Source organism: Leucoraja erinacea, chromosome 7 (assembly GCF_028641065.1).
Source record: "Leucoraja erinacea ecotype New England chromosome 7, Leri_hhj_1, whole genome shotgun sequence".
In the NCBI taxonomy this organism is placed as follows: domain Eukaryota; kingdom Metazoa; phylum Chordata; class Chondrichthyes; order Rajiformes; family Rajidae; genus Leucoraja; species Leucoraja erinaceus.
In genome coordinates this window covers 49529996-49555654 of record NC_073383.1, presented here as the reverse complement: position 1 = coordinate 49555654, position 25659 = coordinate 49529996, and the positions used below count along the sequence as shown (strand labels likewise).

Genomic DNA, 25659 nt, shown 5'->3' with positions numbered 1-25659 from the left:
GCAAACTGCAGAGTTGCCTATAATATTTTTCAGCTTGTCCAGCACAAGCCTTTCAAGGGTCTTCATGACTACAGAGGTTAGTGCAACAAGCCTGTAGTCATTGCTGACTGTGCGAGCAGTTGCTATCACTGGAGGACTGTCATCATGTTGACGTTCACTGCCAATCATAACTTGCATCCTCAACAGAAACTATTGGAATTGGTAAGTAACAGTTTCTGATGAAATGCATGGCACAGAAATGCATGCTCACCAAGAAATCAAAAGCAAACTTTCTGCATAAGGAAGGTATCCTTTGGTTTATTTCGTCGATGGGCGAGATGAAGACTTGAGCTTGAACTGACCCTGCAAATTGTTTAGAGTCCACAATCCCAGCAACAGGAATGTAATGGGGCCCACAGGATGAAATGTGGGATTTAGGAGTGGGTTGGTGGAGATATGCCAGCATGAATCACCTCTCAAAGAACTGCCCAGCTCACCACTCTGTTAAATGGTAAGCATTGGTTTATTGAGTTTGTCTGTTTACATTTTGTTAATATTTTTAATTAACTTCCAAAATGTTTAAAACAATTCTCCCACTCAACTACATACCGGAGGCAATTTACAGCGGGCAATTAACCCAACGACCTGCACATCTTTGGAAGGTGTGAGGAAACTGGAGCACCCAGGGGAAACGCAAGCAGTCGCAGGGAGAACACGCAAACACCACACAGACAGCACCAGAAGTCAAGATTGATCTTGGTTAACTGGAACTGTGAAGCAGGAGCTCTACCCGCTGCTTCGGAGTACAGTGTTGAAGAATTCACCCACTGAACAAGAGAAAATATTCAAGCTGCAGCTTTGAGGAAAACACTCATTTCAATAATTCCTTAAATACACCCAACCCATCTCTCATTGGCCCCAAAATCGAATTATTTAAAAATGTCGTTGTTGAAGACTTTGAAAAGCTAACGTAAGATATGAATGTCAAACTACTCAAATAAATCAATCTTGCTGCAAGTGAAATAAGCTATCGAGGATGCTGTGCCTGACGTTAATATAGAGCAGCAAATAGTCCAACACATGAGGACTTTGCCAGACGGAGAACGTCCCACATCAGGAGTTCTACTGGACACAGGAGGGAACGGCTGACGCGACCACAATGACTGGATGAACCTCTGTAGATCAGTGACATGCTAAACAAATTCCGGAAACAAAGCCGTGAATATTTATTAATAATTTTATTTAGATCCACAATGTATTAAATAATAATAAACAGCAATAAAACTGAATATTTACAATCAGTAGAATTTCCCATTTGCAGTGATATGTGCAGTCAGGAGCTCCAGGCCCCTGTCCTTGTATATGGGCATGTACAGTACAGGTGACAGTGTCTTGTTTATTCTGAATGAGGTCTTCTTGTGTTCACACCGAGTACAGGTTCTCAGGAGTTTCATTCATGGTTAGCGACTCCCTCGAGACCTCATTCCCTTGTTTGAAGACTCCTCCTGAGATAATTCTGTTGACTTGCTTTTCATCTGTTTGACAAGGTAAATAATTACAATTTTAATATCATGACCAGACACAACGTTTAAATAAATTTAGTTTATAAATGGATAACTGGAGCCACTCTGAATTGTAAGTGCTTTCATTGCAGAGTAAACACTTTACAAGCAGAGTTGCAGTAAAATATTGATATACTGGGGCATTGAGATAAATTCTTAATGTAATAGAAGTGAGTTCATCATCAGTTGGTCACGGCTGTGTTGACCTCCTCCTGCATCCCACTCGCACTCTCCCAGAACAGGTAATTATACTCTGTTAAATCTTGACAATCTCTGGGATGCTCCCCTAATGAAGCTGGTGGTTATATGTCCACACACCAGGATTGTCCTCAAGGAGATTGACTTTTCTAATTCTAGTTCAAAATTAAGTGAAGACCAAACTTACACAGGGTGAAGTTGGCAATCCTCAGCCTCTGAACATCCAAAAGCATTTGTGCAACGATATCCCCTCCCTGTCTTTCTAATGAGTATGGGTAGTAATTTAATAATAAGAAGCCTGACCAAGCTTCTTTATCTTAACAATTAATATGGATTCCCTGATTATACTTACATTGGAAGACTCCTCGATGGATGTCTCTTCTGACTTGTCTTGCACCTGTGTGAAAATATTTATATATTCAGTATTAAATAATAAAGACTGTGAAGTAACCGCTGAACAAAACCTTTAATGAATGAATTATAAACGTTGCCACTTATATCAGGGCAAATCAGTATTTGAGAATCTGTGTTGGAGTGGGAAAGTCCTCACTAAAATATTTGCAGTCGCTCTGCTTAATTAAGCCTGGATAACATGAGGAGTGGGGTCAGTGGAGCCAACTCGACAATTCCCCCTCAGCCCAACATCCCCAGGGGAATCAAACAATATAATCCCTTTTGAACTACATGAGCACCAATAAATGGCTGTCTCATCCTCTATTCCAACGTAGTTTAACCCAAGATATTAAACAATATCAGAAAAATAATTTTAAAAGGTTTTGGCTCAAACTCACATCGTCTGAATCCTCGAGTGACGTCTCTGTTGGTTTGGTTTTGTCCTGTTTGGAAATAATATTATATACTTAGTACAGAACAATAATTAGTAATTTTGAAAATATATTAACTGCTATCAGATTTCTGAAACAATCACATCTTTCTCACACATTTCCTGGAAGTGCTGCCACATACGCTTGATCCTAACTTTCCGAATTCAGTTTATCGTTTTTTTTGGTTTTGTTTTTTGCACTGCCTCAGATTGTACTTCAGTTTTACAGATTGGATAATGTTGTGTTCATCATTATTGAATGCTTTTGAACAAGGAACATCATTGCATCCCGATATATATGAGGTGAGGTGATTGCCTCTAAATGGACATAATTATGATAATGTGTGACTCTCTCACTCCTGAGGGGATGTTTCTACTCTCTCAGGTGTCGAAAGCTAAAGTAATGGATACATCAATTAGGATTGAGCTGAGGAAGAACCTCTTCACTGGGAGGTGGATTTTGGGTCTCTCATCCCAGAGACCAATGGAGGATCAGTCACTAAGTTCAGTCAAGGGTTACAAATTTAGTTTAGTAAAGATGTGTTGAGGTGAAGATAATATTCAAAGACCACTCAGTACTTTCCCTTCTACTGTTTGGAATGGACATATCCATTTAAATCCTTCCACCACATTCTGACAGATCAATCTACATCACAATATAGTTGAGAATCAAGCGATAACAATTCACAAATTAAACTTACATTTGAAGATTCTTGCAGTGAAGTTTCTTCTGACTTGCTTTCCACCTGTATGAAAGCAATGACATTTAGGAAATAAGCAAAGGATGGGTTTGGTAGATAAAAAGCATTAATAGATTCCCTCCAAATGAATTATAAATGAGGGATTGTTAATCCTACATTCCTGAGTATTGATTGTATGAAGTAGTGCTGGACTGAGGACGTTTAATTGAAAGTCGCACTCTCTACTTTGGCCCAGTATTCAATAAAATGCCTGGTAAAGTGACTGCTGAGTCAATTTATATTCCTACGACATGTAACACAGGCATCAATTGCCATCTACTTAAATGAAGCTCTGGTATCCATCTGGGAAGGATTTGTCCTCAGTGACTACTATTGGAGTCAGTCGAGTAGAAACTGCTCCTGTAATTTTGCCTTGTTGATGCTAAGTTCATCTTCAGTGGACACCAGGTCCATTATACAGTGAAATTAAATATTGGAATCCCTCCATCCACTTCTGACTGAGACAACACACTTTCTCACTTACAATTCTGAATGGAAATCTAACAATTCATTGCTAACAATTGAGATCAACAAAATAAATCATCTGACAAAATACTAGTTAATACTCACACTTGAGGTTTCCTCTAGTGATGTCTCATTTGATTTGCTTTGAGCCTGTGTGAAGAAATTTACATTTAGATCTTCATAACAGGCACTAAAGAAACATATTGTAAAATATTTAATGTGTTAAAAGTCTCACTATTGCTGAAGTGTATAACTGTGCAGTTACCTCAATACTGGTTTCATTGTACTCTGTTGAGTCACTCTCACTGTCAATGGTCTTCAGACCTTCACACTCCACATCAACGTCAGCCACTTTATCAGCAAAATATTCCACGCGGCTTTTGCAAAACCCTTTCTCCTGTGAAAATAAAGAATAATGCTGGGAAATTATTCATGGATCAAAACTCAACTAAATCAAAGTAATTAAAATATAATTCAATTAACAAGCTTTTGTTTAATATAATTCAGTATGTATGGTCAATTCAATTATATAATCTACATATATCGCTTTCTATGATGTTACTCATTACACACAAATATACTAATAGTTTACAGTATAACTCTGGACTCACAGCAATGTCCTTAGGGAGGAAGGTGCAACTGGGATCATCAAATTCCTGTCCAGAATTCTTGGAGCAGACCGTTTCTTTCACGGAGAATGTTAAATCCACATTGTACGACAGCTTACCCGTGTGATAGGTCTGTTGAAATGAAAAGAAAGTTTATTGATGTATTATTCTATCTGCTGTTCTTACAATGATCTGATCAAGCTTAGATCTACACAGGTCTTTTCTTCAGCAGATGATTACATTGGTTCTGACAGTATCATCACCCAAAATGAGCAAAATACTTTTATAGCCCAAAGGTAACATTCCAACCTTAGTTCCAAATCAAGAGTAGTCTGACATTCAAGATTTAAATACAGATTTGGGATTTAAATTCTTGATCTAATATTCATTGGAAATTGTGAAATAATATAGAGCACATGTTTAGTAATTAAACCCTCACGTTTAAATGTTATCTGAACAGGCACATTATCTCATACTTCTAATCAGACGGAGTGAGGCTATTTAACCCAGCAGAACAATCCCATCTGTCCTATTCCCCCTCTTTATATTCCCCTCCAACCCATCAACTGATTCTCACCCTCACATGCTCACATCGTCCCTTTTGATTCTATTTGCCATGAAACGTCACTTGGGATAATAATTTTTATAGTAGCCAATTTACTTGCACTCAGACACATACAGAACATAGCATGTGAAATACAAGTAAACCAGGGCACACTTACAGTTGTTACACCTCTCCTGGTGATCGCGCATAAGTTGGTGATCTCAGTGATTTCATTCAGTTTTGCAACAGAGGCTCTCAGAGCATCCTTGGTGCTTGGCACTCCTGCAGAGAGAGAAGGACAGTTGTACAAGACATTCAAACAAGCCGTGGTGAATTATCGCTAACTGAAGCTCATTATCAGTAACTCATTGCTTTCTGAGTCCCTCCCTCTCCCCAGTACCTACCCGAGCAGTGGAGGATCTGCACGGCAGCGATGGCGAGGAGGAAGGATTTCATTCTGTCTTGTGTGGGATCAGCCGGCTGGATTCTCAGATTACGGTTGTTGCTTCTCTCTCTCTCTCTCTCGATCTGCCTTCACTTCGCTGCCTTCGGTCTTTATACCGTGCACCTCCACCACATACAAACACTGACTCATGTTTGCTCAACGTGTTAATCGTGGTCACCGGAACCAGATGAAAGGTGGGCTGTCATTACGGTCCGAGCTTCCTCCAAGTATCGTCATCATGTTTAGATTTGGTGGTAAAAGTATGAAATCAGATTTGCCTCAAAATATGAAATAGTAAATTCACAGAGGAGAAGAAACAATCAACAATGATTTGCACAAACCGCTTTACAAATATTAATTTGGGGATTATTTATTTGTAGTGCACTGCCAAAACTCTAGGAATGATTTGTAATTTGCAGAATACTGCTGCAGGAAAAATGAGCAATGTCAGCAAACTATAGGAGCTGGTCACTGACTTCAAAAAACGAGATTGAGTACCCACTGCAGTCTACGTCATTGGTGCCGAAGTGGAGAGGATCAAGGGGTTTCAATTACTAGGCATAGATATCACCAACAATTAGTTCTGAGCTGACCACATTGAAGCTACCGATAGGAAAGCACACCAATGCCTCGACTTCATAAGTTCATTGATTAAAGGGGCAGAATCAGGCCATTTTGTCCATCATGTCTACTCCCCATTTCAATCATGGCTGATTTATCTTCCCCCGTAACCCCATTCTCCTGCCTTCTCCCCGTAACATCTGACACCTTTACTAATCAAGAATCTCCAAATTCTTCCTTAAAAATATCCTCCTCATCTATCTATAGGGTGATTTCACGAAAGGTCACTGGAGCGTAGATCCACACCCACGTGACCGAAAATCTCAACTGGAGTACATGTTACATGTTAGTGAATGGGAAAACACGCACTTTCCCAACCGTTAAAAACATGGAAAACGGCCGATATTTGAGCTGAAATTTTCTGTGCTAGTCGCGGTGACCGTGAAACACAGCAACCTAAATTTTCAGGCAAAAAAAAAGATAGAAAGTAAGGTAATTACAAGAGGGAACTGAAGGTGCCAATCCAGCGGAAGTGCTTAGAAGACATTTGCCGTGGAGATTTAAAGATCCAAAATATCGGGAATTATCGCGTTTGCTCGCTGAATTTCATCAAAAGTAAGGCATCATTAACTTACCTTTGATGAAATTCAGCGAGCAAACGCAATAATTCCCGATATTTTGGATTTTTAAATCTCCACGGCAAATGTCCGCTGTTCACTTCCACTGTTTTTCCACCTTCAGTTCCCTCTTGTAATTACCTTACTTTCTATCTTTTTTTTGCCTGAAAATTTAGGTCGCTGTGCTTCACGGTCACCCCGACTAGCACAGAAAATTTCAGCTCAAATATCGGCCATTTTCCATGTTTTTAACGGATGGGAAAGTGCGTGTTTTCCCATTCACAGTTGAGATTTTCGGTCACATGGGTGCTGATCTACGCTCCAGTGACCTTTCGTGAAATCACCCTATGGCAATGAAATTCACAGATACACCGAACACTGACTAAATAAATTCATCCTCATCTCCTTTCTGAAGCTATATCCTCTGATCCTTGACTCTCCCATGAGTGGAAACATCCTCTACACATTCACTAGTCAGGCCTTTCACTATTCGGTAAGTTTCAATGAGATCGCCCATCGTGCTACAATACTCCAGCGAGTACAGGCCCAGTGCAGTCAAAGGTGCATCATATATTAACCCAATCATTCCTGGGATCATTCTCATAAACCTCCTCTGGACGCTCTCTAATGCCAGCACATCCTTCCTCAGACACTTCCTCAGAGGTGTTTGGACATTCACCATATTTCAAATAAACCTTAGTAATGTCTCACTAATATCCGGTGGCGCTGGTGCTAGCTGCCTCCGCCTTCAGTCCGATGTCTTTTTATTTTTTATTTTTATGTTGAAGTGGGTTTTCTGTGGGGTTTTTTAATATCTTTATGTGGGGGAAGAGGGAACGGTAAGGGGGATACCATCCTTCAGTCGCTTCCTGGAGAGGACGCGACTATTATTCGAGTCGCGTCCTCGCCCTCCTCCCCCCCCCCCACTGCCCACCGGCCTACCTACTGGATTGGCGCAGCCTTTCCTGCCGGGACCGACTAGATCTCGAGTGGCAGTGGTGCAGTGCTGGATACATCGCGGGGCGGGCTATGCCTTACCGGGGATCGCCGTTTGGAGCTCCGGATTGCTGGGCCTGCAGCACCGACATCGCGGAGCTCTGGTTCGCGGAGCTCCCAATGCGGGCGGCGCTGACCAACATTGCGTAGTCCTGCGACTCTGCCCGGCTCGGCCTGTGGACTCGGGAGCCGCGGACTCCAGTGGGAGATGGCTGATCTGAAAGTCCAGGCCGCTGAGGATGTTCTCAATCGGGGTTTGGCGTCGGTGTTCCATCATCTCGGCGAGAGGGCCTGAGCATCAGACCGCCCGTGGCAGCGACTGCGGCTGCTCGGGAGGCCCCAACCACGGGTGAACATCTGGGAAGATCGATGGGGAGGCTGGTTGGACTATGGTACCTTCCTCAACTTTGGTCCCACTGTGGGGTTATGTTGTGTCATGTGGTTGTGCTTTTTTAAAATATGTTTTATTTATTTATTATTTATTTTTATGATACCTGACTGTAAGGAAAATCCATTTCGGTGACTCATGAGATAATGACAATAAATTGAATACAATACAACAATACAGTACAATACATATGCCCCTTGGAATGCATCGTATAAGGATGGATCAAAGCGTGGTTTGTCGACAGCTCTGAACAGGACCACAAGAAAGCTCAGAGAGTTGTGAATGTAGCCCAAGATGACAAGTAAACTCGTTTTCATCCCCCATTGCCCCAGTGACTCTATCTACACTTCTTACTGGGTGGGGAAAGCAGCCAACACATTCAAGAACCAATTCACATCCCCGTCATTCCCTCTTCCCCTGTCTTCTATCAAGCAGTCAATGCAAAAGTGTGAAAGCATGTACCATCTGATTCAAGGACAACTTCTTCCCTATCAAACTCTTGAACGAACCCTCATATTTCCGGAAGTGGCGGCGCTGCCCAAACAGCTGCGGCTCGCCTGCAGTCCGTCTGTCTTTCCTTTTTTTGTTTTCTTTTGTTTTCGTTTTGTCTTGTTAGATGTATGTTTTAGTCTATTTTTAGTTGTGTATATTTGGGGGGTGCGGGAAACTTTTTTAAAATCTCTTCCTTCAACGGGGATGCGACCTTTTCCCTGTCGTATCTCCGTCTGCGCTGAGGCTTAATATCGAGGAGCTGGTGGCCTCCAACTGGAATCGACCTTGGGGGCTCCGGTGGCAGAGCCTGTGGACTCACCATCATGGAGCTGTCTGACTTTGGAGGCTGTGGTGGCGCTGTGGCTGCCACCCGACTTCGGAGCTTAGGAGGCTTCGGCCGCGGGCCCTGTAGACGGTAACATTGGAAGCTCACAGGTCCCTTGTTGGAGACAAATTTTCGGAAGCTCCCACGACAGCAGTTTCGTCCTCTGGACTGGATGGTAGCGGCTTCATCCGCCCTGATTCGTGGAGTTTGAATCGGCTTGTTCGCGGAGTTTAAATTCTGTTTATTGGTGTGGATATGGTATAGTGTGGATATCAGAGTTGACTTTGGATATGGTCAAGTGTATAGGGCTTAATCATCGTATTTACTGAAAACAGAACAATTAAATTCTTGTTACAACAACATAACTGGCCATGACACTGTTGACAAAATACATTGAGATGCATCCTGATAGGATACTTTCTACGGTGTATATGTAGCAATTACTGGGAGTTATTTTTTAAATATCGAATGTCCTTACTCTTCTGATGAAGTAGACTCCTTAAAGGATACTGGTTCATGTTTCCTCAGCTTGTTGATTGTGGGCACCAGATCCAGATGAAACGTGGGCTGAGATTGTGGGCAGAGCTTCCTCCGAGTATCGTCATCATGTTTACACTTGGTGGGAATAGTATGAAATCAGGTTTTCTCAGCATATGAAATATTAAGTTTACAGAGGTGAAAAAATACTGAACTCTGATTTGTACAAAGCTGCCTTGTAGCTAAATTGATTTTTGGGATAATTTATTTGCAGTACATTGCCAATACCCCAGAAATGACCTGGAATTATCAAAACACTGCTACAGGAAACATGAGCAATGTTAGCAAACCAAAGGAGCTGGTTAATGACTTCAGAATATAAGATGCAGTACCCACTGTAGTCTACGTTAAAGTGCTGAACTGGAGATGATCAACGGATTCAAACTCCTCGGAGGAGAGTTCATCAACAATTTGTTCGGGGCCAAACACATTTACAGATTGCATAGTGGTGCAGAGGTAGAGTTGCGGTCTTTACAGTGCCAGAGACCCGGGTTCCTGACTCCTGGTGCTGTCTTTATGGAGTTTCTACATACTCCCTGTGACCACGTGGGTTTTACCTGGGTGTGATTAAAGATTTGGTCCCTTTCCTCCTGGCCATTGAGTGAATTCTTCTTGCTATGGTAATAAACTACAGATTCTTAGCGTGCTCTCCTAACATACACGTTAACTCGGCAATCTGTTTATTATTTACTATTTTGATTTTGGTCTATAATTCTGGCTGTGCCAAAAAAGGTAAGTAATTTCTCTGTGTCACTTTGCCAAAGCCATGACCCAGGGATGACGTGGGAGCATAGAGGAGAGAGCTGTTGTCTCAAATTTCCAGTGACTGGGTTCAATTCTGACTCTGGGTGCTGCCTATGTGAAGTTTGTTTGATCTACATTTGACCCTGTGAGCCCCCCTCACATCTCTAGTTTCCTTGGAAATTTCAAAAATGTCTGAATCATTTTGTAATTTACCCCTTGTATGTGGATGATTGGTAGAATGTGGGGAGAATAAAATGTGTTAGTGGAGGGTTGCGGTAAGTGTGCCTTGTCCATGCAGTATCTCTGCAGAACTCCATCAGTTGGGAGTGAGGGCACGGCTGGATGTGAGGGGCAGAGGCCTGTGCAGCCTTTAGAGTTTAGAGAGAAGCAGCCAAACTGGCCCCTGTTCATCCCCCGAGGACCGGAGAACCAGAGAGGAGGATGGAGGGAGCTGGCGACGGCGGTTGTGAGATCGAGGGCCGGTAAAAGCTGTATTGTAGTTGACAAAATGGCGGCAAAACCTGGCGACACTTACATGCGGTCTCAGAGGAGTATATTTATGCTCTTTTTATTAATTACTGATTATTTTTAGGTATGGCGCAGCTTACTGAACTGTATGCAGAAAAAATAAAATTCACTGTAAATATGTACATATGACAATATAGAAGCATTGACCATTGAAAATTGATCGAGCATGATTACACCAAGATTCATACGGCTACATGTTCAACGTAATTTCTCTGCTTTTGCTACATGTCCCTGTGGAAACTAGTCCAATTGTCTTGAACTCTGCCTCTTCTGCCTCCCCCACCACAATTGCTACTTTCAGTGAACTGTCAATCAACACATGAGGACCTGTTTACATTTCTTAGACCCATTTTTTGATATTACTTGGTTTTCTTATTCTTTAGAAAACTTTCCTGCACTTCCCTATGAATTTCTTTCAAGTGGGTCGTAAAGTAGGATCTGAGCAACACTGCTGTCCTTGGGAGTTGAAATGACATGAGCTTGTGAGTGTTGTGAATGAATGAATGAATGAATGAATGAATGAATGAATGGATGAATCAGTTTATTGGTCAAGTATTCACATACAAGGAATTGACCCTGATGCTCCGCCCGCAAGTGACAACATGACATACAGTGATAGGAATGGCACAGAAAACAATGAATGTTATTGCAACTCACTTCTCCTTGGCATCAGCTCCACCTACATCAACCAACTCCAACTGGTCCAGAACGCAGCCGTCCGACTCATCACCCATACCAAATCCTGGCATCACATCACTCCAGTCCTCAAACAACTTCACTGGCTTCCCATCTCCCACCGGATCACCTACAAAATCCTGATCCTCACCTACAAAGCCCTCCACCATCTGGCCCCCCCATATCTCACTGACCTCCTCTCCCCCTACCAACCCTCACAGTCCCTCAGATCCACATCAGCTGGTCTCCTCTCCATCCACAAGTCCAACCTCCGCAGTTTTGGGGACAGAGCCTTCTCCAGGGCAGCTCCCAGGCTCTGGAACTCCCTTCCCCAACTGATCCGCAATTCCGTGTCCCTCACCATCTTCCAGTCCCGCCTCAAGACCCATCTCTTCACCTCTGCCTATCCTTAGCCCCACGTCCCCCTCCCTTTTCATCTGTGCATTAATTGCCTCATGCTGTGTTTTGTATTGAATTCTGTATTTACTTTGTGTACTAGTCATGTCTCTACTATTTATTTCATTCCCCTTACATGTTTTTCCTCTACCTGCTAAATTTTTGTAAGGTGTCCTTGAGACTCTTGAAAGGCGCCCATAAATAAAATTTATTATTATTATTATTTATGTTAATAATAAAACATTATTGATTAAACATGTGAATTAATTAAAATACCAGAGCAAAGGGAGGCCACAGATTTTTGGTTATTGAGCTACTAGTCGTGAACAAAAGGTATTTTTATTTCTGACTGTGGCAACTTTGACAGTCTGGAGTCACCTTCCAGAGGGAAGTGATTCAAAGAGTTTGTGGCCATGGTGAGAGGAGTCAGAGATGATCTTACCTGCTAGCTTCCTGGCCCTTGAAGTGTACAGTTCATCAATGGAGGAAAGGTTGCAGCCAATTACCTTCTCAGCTGATCACCAGACCATGATGGAGAAGGTGAGGACAGACTCTATGATGGCCATATGAATTGGACCATCATTGGCTATGACAGATTGTGCTTCCTCAGCTGCCGTAGGTAGTACATCCTGTGTTGGGCCTTTTTGACTGTGGAGTCAATGGACAAAAGGACAAAGGACAAAGGACAAAGGACATTTATTGTCACATACACCAATTGATGCAGTGAAATTTGAATTACCATGCAGCACACAAATAAGATAAACACAACACTTTAGAGTTTAACATAAAACATAAAAAACATCCCCCACAGCGGAATCAATGTTTCCCACTGTGAGGGAAGGCACCTAAGTTCAGTCCTCTTCCTCAGTTCACCTGTGGTCGGGGCCTATTGAGGCCTCTGTAGTCGCCACTACCGGCCCGATGTTTCAGGCCCTCGAACATTCTCAGCGGCCCAAATCGGCCGCTTCCTACCGGAGACTGCGGTGATTCAATGCTGGTGACCTCGGCGGGAGATCCCAGGTCTCCGCAATGTTAAAGTCAGCGACAGCGCCGTCCGCGACTGGAAAGTCAGTGACGCCCACGGCTGGAAACTCCACAGACCACAGATGCACAGTGTCAAAGTCGGCTATCCCAGCACTCCGGAGCTCCAACACGGCGACCCTAGTAAGGCATCGCTCGCTACACGATGGAATCCAGTGATGCGCCACCTCTGCTGAAGCTGAGGCTCTGGCCTGTCTCTGGCAGGAAAGGTCGCGCCAATCCAGGTGATAGGCTGCGTGGAGGGGCGCGAAGATGCGGCTCGGACAGGAAGTGACCAAGATCTCCAATGATCTTAAATGGCCTCCCATTTATGATCTTTGGAGATGATAGTTCCCAGGAACTTAAAATAATCCACAGATGTGACCGTGGTGTTGTTGATGTTGAGTGGGATGAGGGGAGGGGGAGCTCTCCTAAAGTCTACAATCAATTCCACTGTCTTAAGACCAATGAGCTCCATTTGTTGCGATGGCACCTGAGAGCCAGCTGTGTCTCTTCTGAACCTCCCCATCCTGGATCAGTCCAATCAGGGTTGTGTTGTCCACAAACTTGAGAAGCTTGACAGAGGAGTCAGTGGAGGTGCAGTCATTGGTGTAGAAAGGAGAGGGGAGTGTATGCAGCCTTGCGGTGCTCCTATGCTGAGTGTCTGCGGGTCCGAGATGGGCTTTCCCAGCCTCACATGCTGTTTCCTGTCTGTCAGGAAGCTGGAGATCCACTGACAGAGGGGTTCAGGCATAGTCAATTTGTAAAGTTTGGAATGTAGTAGATCTGGCACAAAGGTGTTGAATGCAGAGCTAAAATCTACAAATAAAATTCTCTCATAGGTCCCCTGGCGGTCTAGATGCTGGAGGATAAAGTGCACGCCCAGGTTGACTGCAACATCCACAGATCTATTGGCCCGATATGCAAACTGCAGAGGGTTCATGATATTTTTCAGCTTGGCCAGCACAAGCCTTTCAAGGGTCTTCATGACTAAAGAGGTCAGTGCAACAGGCCTGAAGTCATTGCTGACTGTGTGAGCAGTTGCTCTCACTGGATGACAGTCATCTTGTTGACGTTCACTGCCAATCATAACTTGCATCCCCAACAGAAATGATTGAAAATGGATAAATAACAGTTTCTGATGAAATGCATGGCACAGAAATGCATGTTAACCAAGAAATCAAAAGCGTACTTTCTGCATATGGAAGCTATCCTTTGGTTAATTCCATAGATGGACGATGTGAAGACTTGAGCTTGAACTGATGCTGCAAATTGTTCAGAGGCCACAATCCCAGCAACAGGAATGTAATGGGGCCCACAGGATGAAATGTGGGATTTAGGAGTGGGTTGGTGGAGATATGCCAGCATGAATCACCTCTCAAAGAACTGTCCAGCTCACCACTCAGTTAAATGGTAAGCACTGGTTTATTGAGTTTGTCTGTTTACATTTTGTTAATATTTTTAATTAACTTCCAAAATGTTTAAAACAATTCTCCCACTCAACTACATACCGGAGGCAATTTACAGCGGGCAATTAACCCAACGACCTGCACATCTTTGGAAGGTGTGAAGAAACTGGAGAACCCAGGGGAAGCGCAAACAGTCACAGGGAGAACACGCAAACTCCACACAGACAGCACCAGAAGTCAAGATTGACCTCGGTTCACTGAAACTGTGAAGCAGCAGCTCTACCCGCTGCATCGTTGTACAGTGTTGAAGAATTCACCCACAGAACGAGAGAAAATATTCAAGCTGCAGCTTTGAGGCAAACACTCAATTCAATAATTTCTTAAATACACCCAACCCATCTCTCATTGGCCCCAAAATCTAATTATTTAAAAATGTAATTGTTGAAGATTTTAAAAAGCTAACGTAAGACATGAATGTCAAACTACTCAAATAAATCAATCTTGCTGCAAGTGAAATAAGCTATCGAGGATGCTGTGCCTGACGTTAATATAGACCAGCAAATAGTCCAACACATGAGGAATACGACTGATTGGCTCTAGCCCAAGTGGGAGGAGAGGGGTGAAAAACAGTTTAAGTAAAGGCCAAGGCCAGGAAAGTCTTTGTTCAGAACTGCTGTAGATTTGGGAGGAACAGCAGCAGCAGATTAGCAAGAGATACGACTGATTGGCTCTAGCCCAAGTGGGAGGAGAGAAGTGAGTCAGTGTGGGAAAACAGTTGAAAACTGAGGAATTTGCTTTGTAAATTGGTAATTTAAACAATTTATCAGTCAATTTAAGCAAGACGGCTCTTAGCGAGCGGCAGTGAGGAGCGGCCTTGTAAGGGAAGTGTGAATCTTTGGCTCGAGAGTCTTAGGAGAGGAGACCACGCAATACGCTTGAGAGGTAGAGACGAAAGAAGGAGATGTCAGGCAAGCTGATTCAGTGCGATGCTTGCAGTATATGGGAGGTCAAGGACACTGCTGGTGCCTCTGGCTGCTACAAATGCGAAAAGTGCATCCAGGTGGAGCTCCTGAAGGGCCGTGTTGGGGAACTGGAGAAGCAAGTGGATGACCTCCGGTTCGTACGGGAAACGGAGTCGTTCCTCGACAAGTCCTACAGTACGATTGTTACACCTAAGGTACTGGAAGAGAGAAGGTGGGAGACAGTGAGAAAGGGAGGGAAGCATGGAATGCCAACGTCCCCGGGTGATGTACCTCTTGTAAACAGGTTCATCCGCTTAGAAGCTGTTGGGACAGAAGACATGAGCGGCGGACTGGCATGCGATGCGAATAGGGCTGTTGAGCCAAAACCAAAAAGGCCTAAGGCAGGCAAGGCCATTGTAGTGGGAGACTCCATTGTGAGAGGTACGGACAGGGGTTTCTGCGGCAACAGACGGGATGCGAGGATGGTGTGCTGCCTTCCCGGTGCCAGGATCCAGGATGTCACGGACAGAGTGCAGAAAATCCTCAAGGGCGAAGGTGAACATCCGGAAGTGGTAGTGCATGTCAGCACAAACGATGTCGGAAAGAAGGGGATGAATATTCTGCAGCGTGACTTTAGAGAGCTCGAAAAAATGTTGAAAAGCAGGACCTCCAGGGATGTTATCTCCGGTTTGCTTCCAGTTCCCCGTGCTGGCGAGAGCAGGAACAGGGAGATATGGGACCTGAACGTGTGGCTGAGGAACTGGTGCACGGGGCTGGGATTTAGATTCTTAGATCACTGGGATCTGTTTTGGGTTAAGGGGGAACTGTACAAAAGGGACGGATTGCATCTTAACAGGTGTGGGACCAACATTCTGGCAGGCAGATTTGCCACTGCTACATGGGTGGCTTTAAACCGAATAAGGGGGGGTGGGGTGTCGAATGGGATAGTGGAGGATGGAGTTAAAGGGAAAGGGTTTCTTAAATGTGTGAGCGTAGAGACTGAGGGGTGTAAAATGAGGGTAGAAGCAATAGGTAGCAAGGTGAAAAGTATAAGTGGCAGGCAGACAAAACCCGGGCAAAAATCAAAAAGGGCCACTTTTCAACATAATTGTATAAGGGGTAAGAGTGTTGTAAAAACAAGCCTGAAGGCTTTGTGTCTCAATGTAAGGAGCATTCATAATAAGGTGTATGAGTTGAATGTGCAGATAGCTATTAATGACTATGATATAGTTGGGATCACGGAGACATGGCTCCAGGGTGACCTAGGCTGGGAGCTGAACATCCAGGGATATTCAATATTCAGGAAGAATAGAGAGAAAGGAAAAGGAGGTGGGGTAGCGTTACTGATTAGAGAGGAGATTAATGCAATGGAAAGGAAGGACATTAGTTTGGAGGATGTGGAATCGGTATGGGTAGAGCTGCGAAACACTAAGGGGCAGAAAACGCTGGTGGGTGTTGTGTACAGGCCACCTAACAGTAGTAGTGAAGTTGGAGATGGTATCAAACAGGAAATTAGAAATGCGTGCGACAAAGGCAAAACAGTTATAATGGGTGACTTCAATCTACACATAGATTGGGTGAATCAAATTGGCAGGGGTGCTGAGGAAGAGGATTTCTTGGAATGTATGTGGGATAGTTATCTAAATCAACATGTAGAGGAACCAACGAGAGAGCAGGCTATTTTAGACTGGGTATAGAGTAATGAGGAAGGGTTAGTTAGCAATCTTGTTGTACGTGCCCCCTTGGGCAAGAGTGACCATAATATGGTTGAGTTCTTCATTAGGATGGAGAGTGACATTGTTAATTCAGAAACAATGGTTCTGAACTTAAAGAAAGGTAACTTTGAGGGTATGAGACGTGAATTGGCCAAGATTGACTGGCAATTAATTCTAAGAGGGTTGACGGTGGATATGCAATGGAAGACATTTAAAGACTGCATGGATGAACTACAAAAAATTGTTCATCCCAGTTTGGCAAAAGAATAAATCAGGGAAGGTAGTACATCCGTGGATAACAAGGGAAATCAGGGATAGTATCAAAGCGAAGGATGATGCGTACAAATTAGCCAGAAAAAGCAGCATACCGGAGGACTGGGAGAAATTCAGAGACCAGCAGAGGAGGACAAAGGGCTTAATTATGAAAGGAAAAATAGATTATGAAAGAAAACTGGCAGGGAACATAAAAACTGACTGCAAAAGTTTTTATAGATATGTGAAAAGAAAGAGATTAGTTTAAAACAAATGTAGGTCCCTTGCAGTCAGAAACAGGTGAGTTGATCATGGGGAACAAGGATATGGCAGACCAATTGAATACCTACTTTGGTTCCGTCTTCACAAAGGAAAACATAAATAATTTGCCGGAAATAGCAGGGGACCGCGGGTCAAAGGAGTTGGAGGAATTGAGTGAAATCCAGGTTAGCCGGGAAGTGGTGTTGGGTAAATTGAATGGATTAAAGGCCGATAAATCCCCAGGGCCAGATAGGCTGCAGCCCAGAGTACTTAAGGAAGTAGCTCCAGAAATAGTGGATGCATTAGTAATAATCTTTCAAAACTCTTTAGATTCTGGAGTAGTTCCTGAGGATTGGCGGGTAGCAAACGTAACCCCACTTTTTAAGAAGGGAGGGAGAGAGAAAACGGGGAATTACAGACCAGTTAGTCTAACATCGGTAGTGGGAAACTGCTAGAGTCAGTTATTAAAGATGGGATAGCAGCACATTTGGAAAGTGGTGAAATCATTGGACAAAGTCAGCATGGATTTACGAAAGGTAAATCATGTCTGACGAATCTTATAGAATTTTTCGAGGATGTAACTAGTAGCGTGGATAGGGGAGAACCAGTGGATGTGGTGTATCTGGACTTCCAGAAGGCTTTTGACAAGGTCCCACATAAGAGATTAGTATACAAACTTAAAGCACACGGCATTGGGGGTTCAGTATTGATGTGGATAGAGAACTGTCTGGCAAACAGGAAGCAAAGAGTAGGAGTAAACGGGTCCTTTTCACAATGGCAGGCAGTGACTAGTGGGGTACCGCAAGGCTCAGTGCTGGGACCCCAGCTATTTACAATATATATTAATGATCTAGATGAGGGAATTGAAGGCAATATCTCCAAGTTTGCGGATGACACTAAGCTGGTGGGGCAGTGTTAGCTGTGAGGAGGATGCTAGGAGACTGCAAGGTGACTTGGATAGGCTGGGTGAGTGGGCAAATGTTTGGCACATGCAGTATAATGTGGATAAATGTGAGGTTATCCATTTTGGTGGCAAAAACGGGAAAGCAGACTATTATCTAAATGGTGGCCGATTGGGAAAGGGGGAGATGCAGCGAGACCTGGGTGTCATGGTACACCAGTCATTGAAGGTAGGCATGCAGGTGCAGCAGGCAGTAAAGAAAGCGAAAGGTATGTTAGCTTTCATTGCAAAAGGATTTGAGTATAGGAGCAGGGGGGTTCTACTGCAGTTGTACAGGGTCTTGGTGAAGTCCAGGACAAGGGGTCACAGCTTAAGGATAAGGGGGAAATCCTTTAAAACCGAGATGAGAAGAACTTTTTTCACACAGAGAGTGGTGAATCTCTGGAACTCTCTGCCACAGAGGGTAGTTGAGGCCAGTTCATTGGCTATATTAAGAGGGAGTTAGATGTGGCCCTTGTGGATAAGGGGATTAGGGGGTATGGAGAGAAGGCAGGTACGGGATACTGAGTTGGATGATCAGCCATGATCATATTGAATGGCGGTGCAGGCTCGAAGGGCCAAATGGCCTACTCCTGCACCTAATTTCTATGTTTCTATGTTTCTATGAATTTGCCAGGCGGAGAATGTCCCACATCAGGAGTCCCACTGGACAAGGGAGGGAATGGCTATCACGAGCACAATGACTGGATGAACCTCTGTAGATCAGCGACATGCTAAACAAATTCTGGGAGCGAAACCGTGAATATTTCTTAATAATTTTATTTAGATCCACAATGTATTAAATAATAATAAACAGCAATAAAACAGAATATTTACAATCAGTAGAATTTCCCAGTTACAGTGATATGTACAGTCAGGAGCTCCAGGCCCCTGTCCTTGTATATGGGCAAGTACAGTACATGTGACAGTGTCTTGTTTATTCTGAATGAGGTCTTCTTGTGTTCACACTGAGTTCAGGTTCTCAGGAGTTTCATTCATGGTTAATGTCTCACTCATGTGACCTCATTCCCTTGTTTGAAGTCTCCTCCTGGGATAATTCTGTTGACTTGTTTTTCATCTGTTTGACAAGATAAATAATTACTATTTTAATATCATGTCCAGACGTAAAGTTTAAATAATTTTAGTTTATAAATGGTTATTGGAACCAGTCAGAATTATAAGTGCTGTAACTTCTTAGTAAACACTTTACAAGCTGAGTTGCAGTAAAATATTGATATACTGGGGCATTGAGATAAATTATTAAGGTAATAGAGGTGATTTCATCATCAGTTGGTCATGGCTGTGCTGACCTCCACCTGCATCCCACTCGCACTCTCCCAGAACAGGTAATTATACTCTGTTAAATCTTGACAATCTCTGGGATGCTCCCCTAATGAAGCTGGTGGTTATATGTCCACACACCAGGATTGTCCACAGGTCATTGCCTTTTCTAATTCTAGTTCAAAATTAAGTGAAGACCAAACTTACACAGGGTGAAGTTGGCAATCCTCAGCCTCTGAACATCCAGAAGCATTTGCACAACAATATCCTCTCCCCACCTTTCTAATGAGTATGGGTAGTAATTTAATAATGAGAAGCCTGACCAAGCTTCTTTATCTTAACAATTAATATGGATTCCCTGATTATACTTACATTCGAAGACTCCTCGATTGATGCCTCTTCTGACTTGTCTTGCACCTGTGTGAAAATATTTATATATTCAGTATTAAATAATAGACTGTGAAGTAACCGCTGAACAAAACCTTTAATGAATGAATTGTAAATGATGCCACTTATATCAGGGCAAATCAGAATTTGAGAAACTGTGTTGGAGTGGAAAAGTCCTCACTAAAATATTTGCATTTGCTCTGCTTAATGAAGCCTGGATAACATGAGGAGTGGGGTCAGTGGAGTCAACTCAACAACTCCCCCTCAGCCCAACATCCCCTGGGGAATCAAACAATATAATCCCTTTAGAACTGCATTGAGCAACAATAAATGGCTGTCTCATCCTCTATTCCAACATAGTTCAACCCAAGGATAAAGGGGAAATCTTTTAGGACCGAGATGAGAAAAACATTTTTTACACAGAGAGTGGTGAATCTCTGGAATTCTCTGCCACAGAGGGTAGTTGAGGCCAGTTCATTGGCTATATTTAAGAGGGAATTAGATGTGGCCCTTGTGGCTGAAGGGATCAGGGGTATGGAGAGAAGGCAGGTACAGGATACTGAGTTGGATGATCAGCAATGATCACATCGAATGGCGGTGCAGGCTCGAAGGGGGCCAAATGGCCTACTCCTGCACCTATTTCCTATGTTTCTATGTTTCTATGTAAGATATTAAAAAATAACAGAAAAATAATTTGAAAAGGTTTCTGCTTATACTCACATCGTCTGGATCCTCGAGTGATGTCTCTGTTGATTTGGATTTGTCCTTTTTGAAAATAATATTATATACTTAGTATAGAACAATAATAAGGAATTATGAAAATATATTAACCGCTATCAGATTTCTGAAACAATTACATCTTTCTCACCCTTTTCCTGGAAGTGCTGCCACATACACTTGATCCTAATTTTCCCTAATTCAGTTTTTTATTTTTATTTTTTTGCACTGCTTCAGACGGTACTACTGTTTTATAGATGGTATAATGTTGTGTTCATCATTATTGAATGCTTCTGAACAAGGAACTTAATTGCATCCTGATGTATATAAAAATAGACTAATTTGTATCTGCAATTACCTGCATGCACGTATTAAATATTGATTTCTAATGGAGTTCTAATTCATTGTAAGGTTTCTGGTCATTTCAGACGTGGTTCGGTACAAGTGGAGCAAGCTATTAGAAGGCAAATGATCTGTTGCCTTTGTTACAAGAGGACTTGAGTACAAGAGTACTCCAATGACATGGAATCTTTGTGTGTGTTGCGTACAATTTTGGCCTCCTTGTCTAAGGAAGGATATGCTTGATATAAGGAGTGAAGCAAAGGTTCACCAGAATGGGTCCTTGAATAGTGCATTTGCCGCATGATGAGAGACAGAGCAGGCACAGATCTTTACAATGGCCATAATTATGATAATGTGTGTGGTAGGAGTGTGTGAGCGGATGTTTCTACTCTCTCAAGTGTCTAATGTTAAAGTAATGGATAGATCAATTGGGATTGAGCTCGGGAAGAATTTCTTCACTGGGAGGTGGACTTTGGGTCTCTCATCCCAGTGAACTAAGAAGACTCAGTCGCTATGTTCAGTCAAGGGTTACTGTTTCAGTTTAGTAAAGATGTGTTGAGGTGTTGAAGATAATATTCAAAGACCACTCACTACTCTCCCTTCTACTGTTTGGAACAGACATATTATGAGTGAAAATTCTTCCACCACATTCCGACAGATCAGTCTACATTTTACACCTTAATGTAGTTCAGAATCAAGAGATAACAATTCACAAATTAAACTTACATTTGAAGATTCATCCAGTGAAGTTTCTTCTGACTTGCTTTCCACCTGTATGAAAGCATTAACATTTAGGAAATAAGCAGAGGATGGATTTGGATGGAAAAGTCCGCGTGCATTGCCACTTTCATTTCACTGCACATCTCGTATGTGTATGTGACAAATAAACTTGACTTGACTTGACTGGGTAGATAAAAAGCATTAATGCATTCCCTCCAAATGCTAGGCTAGAATATTGAATTATAATGAGGGATTGTTAATCCAACATTCCTGAATATTGATTCAATGAAGTAGTGTTGGACTGAGGAAGTTTAATTGAAAGTCTCATTCCCTACATTGGCCCAGTATTCAATAAAATGCCAGGTAAAGTGGCAGTACAGAGTCAATTGATATTCCTGCGACAAGTAACACAGGCATCAATTGCCATCTACTTAAATGAAGCTCTGGTATCCCTGCAGGAAGGATTTGTACTCAGTGACGACTTTTGGTGTCAGCCTAGAAGACACTGCTCCTGTAATTTTGCCTTGTTGATGCTAAGTTCATCTTCAGTGGACACCAGGTCCATTATACAGTGAAATTAAATATCAGAATCTCCTCCCTCCACATCAGACTGAGACAACACGCTTTTTCACTCACTATTCTATCATACACTCACAACAAGATAAATAATCTGAGAAAATACTAGTTAATACTCACACTTGAGGTTTCCTCTAGTGATGTCTCGTTTGATTTGCTTTGAGCCTGTGTGAAGAAATTTACATTTAGATCTTTATACCGGGAAGGAAAGAAACGTTTTGTAAAATATTTCATGTGTTAAAAGTCTCACTATTGCTGAGGTGTATAACTGTGCAGTTACCTCAATACTGGTTTCATTGGACTCTGTTGAGTCACTCTCGCTGTCAATGGTCTTCAGACCTTCACATTCCACATCAACGTCAGCCACTTTATCAGCAAAATATTCCACATGGCTTTTGCAAAACCCTTTCTCCTGTGAAAATAAAGCATAATGCAGGGAAATTATTCATGGATCAAAAATCTACTCTGATGTAATTAAAATATAACTCAATTTACAGACTTTTGTTTAATATAATTCAGTATGTATGGTCAATTCAATTATATAATCTACAGATATATCGCTTTCTATGATGTTGCTCATTACACAAAAATATTCTAATAGTTTACAATGTAACTCCGGACTCACAGCAATGTCCTTAGGGCGGAAGGTGCAACTGGGATCATCAAATTCCTGTCCAGAATTCTTGGAGCAAACTGTTTCTTTCACAGAGAATGTTAAATCCACATTGTACGACAGCTTACCCGTGCGATAGGTCTGTTGAAAAGAAAACAGTTTAATGATGTATTATTCTATCTGCTGTTCTTACAATGATTTGGTCAAGCTTAGATCTACAGCAGTTGTTTACATTGGCTGTGCCAGTATCATCACCCAAAATGAGCAAAAGACTTAAATAGCCCAAAGGTAAAATTCCAACCTTAATTCCAAATCAAGAGTCTAGTCTGAGATTCGAGATTTAAATACAGATTTGGGATTTAATTTCTTGATCTAATATTCATTGAAAACTGTGAATTAATTTAGAGTACATATTTAGTAATTAAACCCTCACATTTAAACCTTATCTGAACAGACACATAATCTCATACTTCTAATCAGACGGTGTGAGGCTATTTAACCCATCAGGCCTACATTGGCACCCAGCAGAACAATCCCATCTGTCCTATTCCCCCTCTTTATATTCCCCTCCAACCCTTCAACTGATTCTCATCCTCACATGCCCACCAATTCCCTTTTGATTCTGAGAGAATGGAGCAGCTGGACTTGTACACTCTGGAGTTTGGAAGGATGAGAGGGTTTTGTTTGAAACATATGATATTGTTAAGGGCTTGGACATGCTAGAGGCAGGAAACATTTTTCCGATGTTGGGGGAGACCAGAAGTCGGGGCCACAGTTTATGAATAAGGAGTAAGCAATTTAGAACGGAGACGAGGAAACACTTTTTCTCACAGAGAGTGGTGAGTCTGTGGAATTCTCTGCATCAGAGGGCAGTGGATGCAGGTTCTCTGGATGCTTTCAAGAGAGAGCTAGATAGTGCTCTTATAAATAGCGGAGTCATGGGATATGGGGAGAAGGTAGGAACGGGGTACTGATTGGGGATGATCACATTGAATGGCGGTGCTGGCTCGAAGGACCGAATGACCTACTCCTGCACCTATTGTCTATTCTATTTGCAATGAACATCCTCTGGGGATAATTTATAGTAGCCAATTAACTTGCACTAAGACACATCCATGCAGTACATAGTCTGTGAAACACAATTAAACCAGGGCATACTTACAGTTGTTTCACCTCTCCTGGTGATCGCACACAAGTTTGTGATCTCGGTGATTTCATTCAGCTTTGCAACTGAGGCTCTCAAAGCATCCTTGGTGCTTGGCACTCCTGTAGCGAGAGAAGGAAAGTTGTACAAAATATTCAAACAAGCGTTGGTGAAGTATTTTTACATGTTGGTGAATTATCGCTGACTGAAGCTCATTACCAGTAACTCGTGCCCTCCCTCTCCCCAGTACCTACCTGAGCAGTGGAGGATCTGCACGGCAGCGATGGCGAGGAGGAAGGATTTCATTCTGCCTCGTGTAGGATCAGCCGGCTGGGTTCTTAGAGTAAAGTTGCTTCTTTCTCTCTCGATCTGCCTTCACCTCGCTGCCTTCGGTCTTTATACCCTGCACCTCAACCACATTCAAACACTGACTCATGTTTGCTCAACTTGTTAATCGTGGTCACCGGAACCAGATGAAAGGTGGGCTGTGATTACGGGCAGAGCTTCCTCCTTGAATCGTCATCATGTTTAGATTTGGTGGTAAAAGTATGAAATCAGGTTTGATGCCTCAAAATATGAAATAGTAAATTCACAGAAGAGAAGAAACTATCAACTCTGATTTGCACAAAACCACTTTACAAATATATACATTTTTGATGATTTATTTGCAGTGCATGGCCAAAACCCTGGAATTACCTGGAATTTCCAGAATACTGCTGCAGTGTCAGCAAACTAAAGTTTCTGGTCACTGACTTCAGAAAGCGTGATGGAGTACCCTCTGCAGTCTACATCAATGGTGCTGAAATAGAGATGATCAAGTGGTTCCAATTCCTAGGCATAGATATCACGAACAATTAGTTCTGAGCCAACCACATTGAAGCTACCGACAGGAAAGCACACCAATGCCTCTACTTCATAAGTTCATAGGTTAAATTGGCAGAATCCGGCCATTTGCTCCATCAAGTCTGCTCCCCATTTCAATCATGGCTGTTTTATCTTTCCCCTCAACCCCATTCTCTTGCCTTCTCCCCGTAACATCTGAAAACTTTACTAATCAAGAATCTGCCAAACCAAGTTCTGCGCAGGTCCACAAAAGGTTCAGAGAGTGATGAACTTAGCCCAAATGCCAAGTAAACTTGCCTTCATCCCCCTTTGCCCCAGTGACTCAACCTAAACTTTTTACTGGCTGGGGAAAACAGCCAACACAAACAAGATCCAACTCACATCCTGGTCATTCCCTCTTCCCCCGTCTTCCATCTAGCAGTCAATACAAAAGCTCGAAAGCACGCACCATCAGATTCAACTTCTTCCCAATTTTTATCAAACTCTTGAATGTCCCCTCATATGCTAAGGATGAACTCCGATTCTTCAATCTATCTTGTGGTGCTTGTTATATCTTTAACCCACACTTTCCCTGTAGCTGTCACGCTATATTGTGCACTCTGTTTATTTTCTCTTTGTATTACCTCTTGTACTCATGTATGGTGTGGATATCAGAGTTGTTTGGATATGGTCAAGAGGCTTAATCATCCTATATTTACTGAAAACAGAACAATTCAATTCTTATTGCAACAGCATAACTGGCCTTGACACTGTTGACAAAATACATTGTGATGCATCCTGATAGGATGCTTTATATGGTGCATATGTAGCAATTACTGAGAATTATTTAAAAAAATATTGAATTTCCTTGCTCT

General features: G+C 42.6%; 2 protein-coding genes across 3 annotated transcripts in view; one reads left to right on the top strand and one right to left on the bottom strand.

Annotated features, from left to right (window-relative positions):
- The window catches only part of LOC129698985 (secreted phosphoprotein 24-like), a 165434-nt gene that overhangs the window by 40822 nt on the left and 98953 nt on the right, over positions 1–25659 (top strand). The window lies entirely within an intron of this gene.
- LOC129698990 (secreted phosphoprotein 24-like) lies at positions 1199–25659 on the bottom strand. Of its 2 annotated transcripts, none has more exons than XM_055638541.1 (9): positions 24217–25659; positions 23981–24084; positions 22831–22959; positions 22486–22617; positions 22326–22370; positions 21636–21680; positions 20571–20615; positions 2092–2136; positions 1199–1514 (listed from the first exon to the last, which is right to left on the bottom strand). In XM_055638541.1, the coding sequence occupies exons 1-9, from the start codon at positions 24266–24268 to the stop codon at positions 1440–1442; spliced, it is 672 nt and encodes a 223-aa protein (XP_055494516.1). In that variant the 5' UTR covers positions 24269–25659; the 3' UTR covers positions 1199–1439. The 2 variants fall into 2 exon arrangements, with proteins under 2 accessions (XP_055494516.1, XP_055494515.1); XM_055638540.1 differs by lacking the exons at positions 20571–20615; positions 21636–21680; positions 22326–22370; ... (2 more) ...; positions 23981–24084; positions 24217–25659 and adding exons at positions 2531–2575; positions 3264–3308; positions 3873–3917; ... (2 more) ...; positions 5098–5201; positions 5324–5476.